The sequence below is a fragment of the Bison bison genome, unplaced genomic scaffold (genome assembly GCF_000754665.1).
Source record: "Bison bison bison isolate TAMUID 2011002044 unplaced genomic scaffold, Bison_UMD1.0 scf7180017864482, whole genome shotgun sequence".
Classification (NCBI taxonomy): Eukaryota; Metazoa; Chordata; class Mammalia; order Artiodactyla; family Bovidae; genus Bison; species Bison bison.
Genome location: NW_011495042.1, coordinates 4,247,372 through 4,256,526, shown reverse-complemented (window position 1 = coordinate 4,256,526; position 9,155 = coordinate 4,247,372). Strand labels below are relative to the sequence as shown.

Here is a 9,155-nt window from a genome sequence, read left to right as displayed (position 1 = left end):
GTCGCCAGCAGAGGGCAGTAGGTATCCCCTCACGGCTCCCAGAGCCCAGATTGCCGCTGGCTGAGTGCTCAGCTGCTCCCCGACAACTCCCCGGGTCGCGGCTTGCCTGCCTCTGCCTCTGAAGATGCCTGCTTGGGTTGTGGAAGCCGAGTGAAAGGATGTCTGCAGCCTGCACTGGGCTGCAGGCCCTGTGAGACGTGGTGTGCGTTCCTTCATGCCCTCCAGCTTTGCACCCCGGGCCCTGCTCCTCTGCTTTATGGTGGTGGAGGGCCGCGCTGGAGGCGGCCCAGGCCAGGGGCAGGGGTTTGTGAGCTCCAGAGACTTGGGTTCAAATCCTAGCTTAACTGCTGTGACTTGGGAAAGTTGCCTAATTTTTCTGAGTTTTCATTTCATAGGGACAATTCTTGTCTCACTGGGTTGTGAAAACTCTACCTTAGGACATATAAAAGTGTCTGGCACGGCTCCTGGTCTTTCCGCTTTGGTCTCATTACCAAGAAGTTCCCTGACCTCTCTTTAGAACCTGCCCCCTCACACTGTCACGTTCAGCTAGCATTCACTCCTTCCCAGGTCCTCAGTTGGACCAAACTAGCAGCCTTAAGCCCTGGGTGGCTGATTTGCTCTTTCCCTGTCCTCTGACTTCACAGCAAACTGCAGGACCCCAGCCCCTGCGCGCCGCTCTTAGAAGTCCTCCTGCTGTCATCGTCACGGCTGTCATTCCACCCGGCTTTTCTGGGTCCCTCTTCCAGAATGCTCCAGAGTCCTGCCTCTGTGCAGTCTTCAGCCAGCGAACGTGTCACCTGCCGGGCCAGGAGACCCCAGCGTACTTGGCTGCGCTTTTCCTCCTTTGTAGCCATTACCACTCCTCCCCTCTGCAAGTAAGAAGGCAGGGTCTCCCTAGCTCGTGAAGAACTTCTGTATTCCGGTACTGTTAAGGTCAAGGAGAGCTAAGCTAAGGTTGCATTCAGAAGACTGGCTTGAAGTTGTGGTTCATGCCTTTGCTCTGTAACCTTGGGATGGTAACCAGCCTTTCTTTCTTCTTTGAAATGGAGAGGATGCTACTAACGCAGCTCTCGGTGTGTTCTGGGATCGCCCAGTATGTCCTTTATAAAGCACTCGTAGGTGCTGTATAGACTCGAGTGAGTCTGGATCTGAGTATCGCTCTCTTGCTCAACAAAGTGGAAGCCAGGTGTCCATGGCAGCGGGGAGGGCGCCCTTCCCGGGGGCGGTGACGGGTGGCGCGGCACGTGTCCCGAGTGGTCTGGCCCTCTGTGTTACTCGTTCTCTGAGATTCCCCTACCATCAGATGCCTCCACGCTCCAGGGTGAGCACAGAACTCCTTACAAAACCAAACACTCTCTTTCCCTTTAGCCTGGGAGTTGGTTACAGGAGAAGTAACGCCGACTTCTTAGACTGTGCTGTTAGTGGAGTGGCCCGATTCTCGTCAGGGTCTCAGGGCAACAGCTCAGGTGAGTGGACACTGTTGAGTTCCCCGCTCCTGGCCTGCTCCTCCCTTCACCGCAGCAACAGATGGTATTGCAACTCAACCTGCTAACAGAGCTGCAGCTGCTCATGTTTATAATCTGAGTGGAGGGAGGTGGAACTGTTTGGGCTGGAGTTGGGGGCTTGGAGAGAAATGGGTCTGGGGTTAGTAGATTTGACTGAGAAGCAAGCAGGAGCCAGACAGGGGAAAGCCCTTAAAAATCTAAAAGGGAATCCAGAGTTTCAGTGAGGGCGGAGGGAAGCCCCTGGAGGATCGTCGGAAGACTGCTGCTGCAGGAGACTGGTGAGCAGCTCGGAGGGATGTGCCGCTGTTGCTTGGGAAAGCGGTCAGCCCACCACGGCCAGCCTGGCGAGGAGGCAGGCCTTGACCCAGGGCTGTGGGGAGAGGCAGGGGCAGGCAGGGCTTAGACGGCGCCGAGAGGGGCCCGGCTCCCAGGCTCATGACTCAGGAAGTGGGAGATGGTGATGCCCTTCCTGGAGGTGAGGGAACACGGGAGAGCATGGCAAGTTTAATTTTCGAAATCTCTTGCTTTATTTTTTCCCCCCGTCTGATTTTCTGGTCTATCAGAACTAATTTGGTGGTCAAATACCTACTTAACCTCTGTAGCTTCAAAAGATTAAGCTTTCACCAAAACAGGTTCAGTCTTGTTCCTAAAGAGACTCCACACGCCTTGCATCTGTCCTCACGTTTCCTGAATGTGATGGAAGGGCCACTGACTCTGCTCTCCTTCTCATGTCTTATGACTAGGCATTTTATTACCGTTTTTTGGTACCTCCATATTTCAATAATACAAACTTATTATTTCAATAAAAAGAATAAGAATGAAGGTTCTTCTGGTGATATATTTATCATTTAAACCTGAATGTTTTAAAAATAAAAGCACCTCAGAAGAGATTTTTTTTTTTTGTAGATGTAGGTGACTGTGTTTGGAAATTAATTGCAAGAATGTTGAGGGCTTATTGATTTTCTCTCCTGTAGATCTGAAATGCAGAATTATAGGAAGGTGGACCCCTCTCAACCTGGTCTCATCTCTGCCTCTCATTGTTTCCCGGAGAAGTTTGTTTGTTGCTGAACTTGTCAGTTTAAGGTCACGTAGGAAATTCATAGTCTTACACGTGTAGTGATTTTGCTGTAGGTCACATGAAATGGGCTGGAAGTCAATAGAAGGAAAACCTGAGGAGCCATATGTTGGGGTAGATTTCCGGTGGCTTTCAAAACTACATCCTGACTTTGGATCCTAATCCGAGTTTATTATGACCAGCTTTAGGTGAATAAGGAGCTGCCTGATTTAGAGGAGCTGATTGAGGAGACCTGCACCTCTGTCCCCTGGGGAGGGAGCAGAGTCCAGGTGCTTCCAGTTTGGGGCTGTTTCAAGGAGTCCTGCTCGTCATGTCTTGGTGCCTGTCTTTGGGTGAGCAAAGGTGTGCCTTTCTGTTAGCTCTCTTCTTCAGATCAGATCAGTCGCTCAGTCGTGTCCGACTCTTTGTGACCCCAGCACGCCAGGCCTCCCTGTCCATCACCAACTCCCAGAGTTCACTGAGACTCACGTCCATCGAGTCAGTGATGCCATCCAGCCATCTCATCCTCTGTCGTCCCCTTCTCCTCCTGCCCCCAATCCCTCCCAGCATCAGGGTCTTTTCCAATGAGTCAACTCTTCGCATGAGGTGGCCAAAGTACTGGAGTTTCAGCTTTAGCATCATTCCCTCCAAAGAAATCCCAGGGCTGATCTCCTTCAGAATGGACTGGTTGGATCTCCTTGCAGTCCAAGGGACTCTCAAGAGTCTTCTCCAACACCACAGTTCAAAAGCATCAATTCTTCGGCACTCAGCCTTCTTCACAGTCCAACTCTCACATCCATACATGACCACAGGAAAAACCATAGCCTTGACTAGCCGGACCTTTGTTGGCAAAGTAATGTCTCTGCCTTTGAATATGCTCTCTAGGTTGGTCATAACTTTCCTTCCAAGGAGTAAGCGTCTTTTAATTTCATGGCCGCAGTCACCATGTGTAGTGATTTTGGAGCCCAGAAAAATAAAGTCTGACACTGTTTCCACTGTTTCCCCATCTATTTCCCATGAAGTGATGGGACTGGATGCCATGATCTTCGTTTTCTGAATGTTGAGCTTTAAGCCAACTTTTTCACTCTCCACTTTCACTTTCATCAAGAGGCTTTTGAGTTCCTCTTCACTTTATGCCATAAGGGTGGTGTCATCTGCGTATCTGAGGTTATTGATATTTCTCCCGGCAATCTTGATTCCAGCTTGTGTTTCTTCCAGTCCAACGTTTCTCGTGATGTACTCTGCATATAAGTTAAATAAACAGGGTGACAATATACAGCCTTGACGAACTCCTTTTCCTATTTGGAACCAGTCTGTTGTTCCATGTCCAGTTCTAACTGTTGCTTCCTGACCTGCATACAAATTTCTCAAGAGGCAGATCAGGTGGTCTGATCCCATCTCTTTCAGAATTTTCCACAGTTTATTGTGATCCACACAGTCAAAGGCTTTGGCATAGTCAATAAAGCAGAAATAGATGTTTTTCTGGAACTCTCTTGCTTTTTCCATGATCCAGCGGATGTTGGCAATTTGATCTCTGCTTCCTCTGCCTTTTCTAAAACCAGCTTGAACATCAGGAAGTTCACGGTTCACATATTGCTGAAGCCTGGCTTGGAGACTTTTGAGCATTACTGTACTAGCGTGTGAGATGAGTGCAATTGTGCGGTAGTTTGAGCATTCTTTGGCATAGCCTTTCTTTGGGATTGGAATGAACACTGCCCTTTTCCAGTCCTGTGGCCACTGCTGAGTTTTCCAAATTTGCTGGCATATTGAGTGCAGCACTTTCACAGCATCATCTTTCAGGATTTGGAATAGCTCATCTGGAATTCCATCACCTCCACTAGCTTTGTTCGTAGTGATGCTTTCTAAGGCCCACTGGACTCTCTTCTTAGGGGTGGAATTGAAAAAATGAAAAGTGCTAGTCGCTCAGTCATGTCTGACTCTTGGCGGCCCTGTGGACTGTAGCCCGCCAGGCTCCTCTGTCGACAGGATTCTCCAGGCAAGAATACTGGAGTGGGTTGCTGTTTCCTTTTCCAGAGGGTCTTCCTGACCTAGGGATCGAACCCAGATGTCCTGCATTGCAGGCAGATTCTTCACCATGTGAGCCACCAGAGGTGGCATTACTGGGTCATAAAGCGTGAAGCTGTCTAGCAGTGGTGGATGCTGGCTGACCAGTGTCCCGGTGGCCCTCCCGGCCGCAGAGTCCTGCTGCAGAGCCCCTGGGACCAGGCTTGGTAGTGTATCCTGTTGATGCTCGGGCCTCTGGGAGGGGAGTGGATGGGTCGTATTGGAGTTTTCACTTATACTTTCCTGATGACCAGGAAGTCTGGGTGTTTGTTCACACGCTTACATGGATGTCCTCTTCTGTGAAGTGTCTGTTCTGCTTTTGCACATTTTTCTGTTGAGTTGTCTGCCTTTCCTTCTCTGCACTGAGTTCCCTGCATAGTCTGGGTACAGGTCCTTCCCTGGACACGTGGAATGCTAAACTGGCCCACTCGGGGGCCTGTCGTCTCACTGTCTCACTGGTGTCCTTTGATGAGCAGTCCTTAACCTTACTCAGTCCAGTTTTTCGGTTTTGTCCTTTAAGGTTGGCAGGCTTTCGTGTCTTCTTTAGGAAATGTTGCCCTTCCAGGTTCATGAAGTTTAGTCCCTCACTTTGGTTGCAATTGGAATATTAAGGTGAAAAAGATGCCTCACTCTGATCTCTTGGATCTTAACCATCTGCACAATATAGCTCTCTGGGAGAATCTGACTAAAACTCTAGGCCTAAAAAAACACTAAAACTCGTGTCTGCAGAGACGCGCATTCAGGACACCTCCCTGTGACTTGAGAGAGTTCTCAGACTGGCCTCGAAGCCTGTCTGTGGGCGCCTTGCTGGAGAACCCCCCTGTAATCCAGCCCTGTCACTTGGCAGACCAAGAAGTCGACCCCCGGAGATGGGGAGTTGCCGTGCCCAGCTGGGACTAGCACCCCGTTCTCCTCACTCCCATTGCAGGGCTCTTTCCAGCCATTACCTGAGAACATCTCTGGCAGAACCGTCGAAGGGAGAGACTTTGTAATTAAGGGTGGCTTCTCTCCACTGGCAGCAGACAGTGGCTTCCTGGTGGTGCTCGTGAGCAGTGGTGCGCTCACCTTAGTTAGGTGTTAGGCTCCCCAGAGTCTGCGCGCAAGGCTGGCGAAGCTGAGCTGGGACCCTTGTGTCGACATCTCCTTGTCCAGCCGTGTCTCAGGTACTGCCTTGAGCCTGTGTGCAGCTGCAGGGCTGTCTTGATCTGCTCTGGCTGGAATTCTAAACCACCTTACACAATGTGTTTCCTGTCCTGGCACTCTAGTGGGTGAGGTTTACCAGAGCGTTTGCTCCAGGGAGAAAGAGGTGGAGGCGGGGAAAGGGGCTGCGTGTTTCTTGACGAGGCTGGTGTTCTGCAGTTGTCGTTCAGTGCACAAGCAAGGCCAGGGTTTCTAGAAGCGTTCGCTAATGATTTTACTGGTACCCTGCCTTTTTACCTGCCTGCAGTCGCCTTGTAAAAGATCCTGAGTGCACTCAACTGCCTCCAGGTAACATGGCCGGGTGTTTTCTAGAGTGCTCACACCCCAGGGCGCGGAGTCTGGGAAACCGGTCTTGTGACCTCGTCAGCAGTGCCCACGCGTTGTGTCACACCTGCCACACACACCCCGGTCTGGATCTCAGGGTGAGAAAGACCGTTGGGATCTCTGAGCCATGCCCTGAAATACAGACTGCATGATCTCACTGTCTGCAGATAGGCTCCTATGAAGGCTGACGGGCAAGAGTGCCCGCGTGGTCTGCCACAAACCCCAGAGTGCCTTCCTCCCATTTCCTCAGGCACTTGTGACTCCGTAGCTGGGGGCAGACGGCCGATCGAGGTGCATCTGCACCATCACGGCAAGTGTTTGCTGAGCACGTGCCCTGTGCTGGGGCCACACTAGGCGATGGGGACACGGGGGTGAACAGGACAGGGCCCTGTCCTCCGGGAGCTCCAGGGCTGGGCAGAAGGATAGGTGAGCGCCGCACAGTGTGACGAGTGCCGCGCTGGGCGTCAGTACAGGTGCCATGAGACCAGGAGGAGCAGCGTCTCAATCGCTGGGGAGTTGGGCCTGCGGACCCAGCATCTCCAGGCAGAGGGTGATGGGAACGTGATGCTAAACTCAAAGGTTGCAACACGTGCTTCACTGAAAGGACTCCCTCAGCCCTGAGCTCGGGCACCTGTGCATCTGCATTTCTGCTTCAGCAGATGTCGAAATCAGTCTTTTCTCTCCAGTCGATCAAGGCAGTCCCTGGGGTCTCCTAGACCCCTCAGTCAGCGCCGCTGGGCTCCACTTCAAAGACAAGCCTCCGGTCCCAACGTCGTGGCGCCTCCAGTGAGCATCCACTCAGTAAGCCTCGATGTTCTCACTCTCTCTTCTTTTCTCTTTTAGGTCTGAAGAAATCAGTGGTTTATAGTTCACTCAAACTGCATAAAATGTGGAAAGGATGGGTGAGAAAAACGTCCTGACTTTGGCTTGCTTTTATCTATTTTATGTTTAGTTGAATAAAATGGTCCTTTTTGACAGAACGGTGTCTGTTACTTTGACCTGTTGCTTGAATTTGAAGATGTCTCGGTTTGCAGGATGCGACTTCCTTGATTTTGTAAATGTATGTGCTGTGTGTTTATCCAGGGGGACCCAGTGCATTTGAGGACTTAGCATGAGAAGAGTCTCTGTACATGCAGTGCCTCTGGGCCCTGCTGTCCTGAGAGCTTCAGCCGAGGTCTGTTCAGTCCGTGAGGCTTGGAGGCCTGAGAGGTGGTGCGTGTGCTGCAGACCAGTGGCCCCTCATCAGGGCGGGAGGTTTGGCTCTGTCTGCCTCGGCTCCATCTCGCCCACTCAGTTTTCTCCGGTGAGAGTCCCCATCAGCATCTTCCTGGATCCGGGTGTCTTCCATTTCTCCTGATTTTCCACGAGGGTGCATGGAGGTGACTCGAGTGAGGAGCCTGCAACAGACCTGTGCAGAGCTTTCCCCGTGTAACGGGAGTGTTTGGGGAGGAGGAAACAACACAGGACTCATTAGGTCAGAGAACTGGGAAGTCAGAGGCTGGTGGGTGTCAGTGTCGGTTTGAATCAGCACATTAACAGACCAGTTTCCGGCCTCTCCCTGCCCTTTGCCGTGTTGACATCACACGAAGGCCAACTCCCGAGCCTCTTAACTCAGACCACTGACAACAGCCTCAAAGGCTGTGTGTGCCCCCGTCCAGGTTTGGGGAGATGGTGTGGGGGGTTCCCTTCAGAAGCCCTCTTACAAAAGCAGGAAACTCCAGCAAGTCTCTGTCTGGGCTCCTGGGCCCTAATGGTAACCTTCCGGTCCCTGTGCCTGTAACGAGGGGGAGCCAGGTTGAAGTGGGAGCCTGAGCTCGTGCGGCACTGAAGAGTCCTGCACTGAAGAGTCTACCTCCCCTCCCACTCACGGGAGGAGCACTCGGCCCGGTGGAAGCTGGGAAAGGAGAGGGTGCTGGGAGGCAGGGTCTGTCCCCTCATCTCATCTGTCCCCTCACCATCTCTTCAGTCCAGACTCTGGTTTCGTCTTTCTCTTCTCAGACTGTCCCCACCTCATGCTGTTTCGATCATCCAGTGCCCTATCGCGGAGACATAAGTTCTTTTGAGAATCGGAACAATAGCTTTCTGCCTTTTTTTTTTTTGCCTTTGGGTTCCGCTCCTTCCAATCCCAAAGAGCTCTCAGGCTTGGGATACGAGCAAGCTGGGTTTGAATCGCTATGCCATTGCCATAGCTGTGTGACTTTGGGCAAGTTATTTAGCGTCTCTGAACAGTTTGGCCATGTCTAAAAAGGGATAAGGTCACCGAGGTGAAGATCCGGCAGGCTACCTGTCCTGTGTACTGGCACACTGCCTGGTAGCATTCAGTCAGCATCACTCTGTCATCGCTTTGTATTACTGTTTTTGTTACGATTTTCTTCTGCACACCTTTGTTTCTTTGGGTCAGGTTCTTCAAAAAGCTAATTTCCCGTTGTTTATCGGATAAAATATTTCTCATCGGCCTTGCTCAGATACCACAGTTGACTCATAAACAGCAGAAGTTGATTGTTCACAGTTCTGGAGCCGGGAAGTCTGAGACCAGGGTGCTGGTATGGGCCGTTTCTAGCGTGAGCTTCCTGGTGACAGAGGGCTGTTTGCCCAGGTCTCCTCTCACGCTGGAGCTGGCAGCAAAGCTCTCAACACTTCTTATAAAGATGCTAATCCCATTCGTGAGAGCTCCACCCTTGTGATCATATTACCTCCCAAAGGCCCCACCTCTGAAACATCATATCTCCGACCAAGAGAACGTTATGGGGACACAAGCACTCCATCCATAACAAGCCTGTTAAGGACCTGTAAGCTGGCTTTATTTTGACTGTAACTTGTGCCCCCTGTATCTAATAGAGCTTTTTATTAGACTGCGCTTCCCTGGTGGCTCAGCGTTAAAAGAATCCTTCAGCCAATGAAGAGAAACAGGATCAACCCCTGGGTCGGGGAGGCCCCCTGGAGAAGGAAATGGCTACCCAGCCCAGTATTCTTGCCTGGGAAGTCCCATAGACGGAGGAGCCTGGTGG

The 9,155-nt window shown here is 51.5% G+C and overlaps 1 protein-coding gene across 1 annotated transcript in view; it reads left to right on the top strand.

Moving 5' to 3' along the window:
- Nucleotides 1–7,127, top strand: part of TAMM41 (TAM41, mitochondrial translocator assembly and maintenance protein, homolog (S. cerevisiae)) — a 52,674-nt gene extending 45,547 nt beyond the window's left edge. The window contains exon 8 of the mRNA XM_010862440.1: nt 6,991–7,127. Within this exon, the coding sequence (XP_010860742.1) occupies nt 6,991–7,067 (77 nt within the window). The 3' untranslated portion in view covers nt 7,068–7,127. The remainder of the gene's footprint in view (nt 1–6,990) is intronic.
- Nucleotides 7,128–9,155: the final 2,028 nt, after the last annotated feature.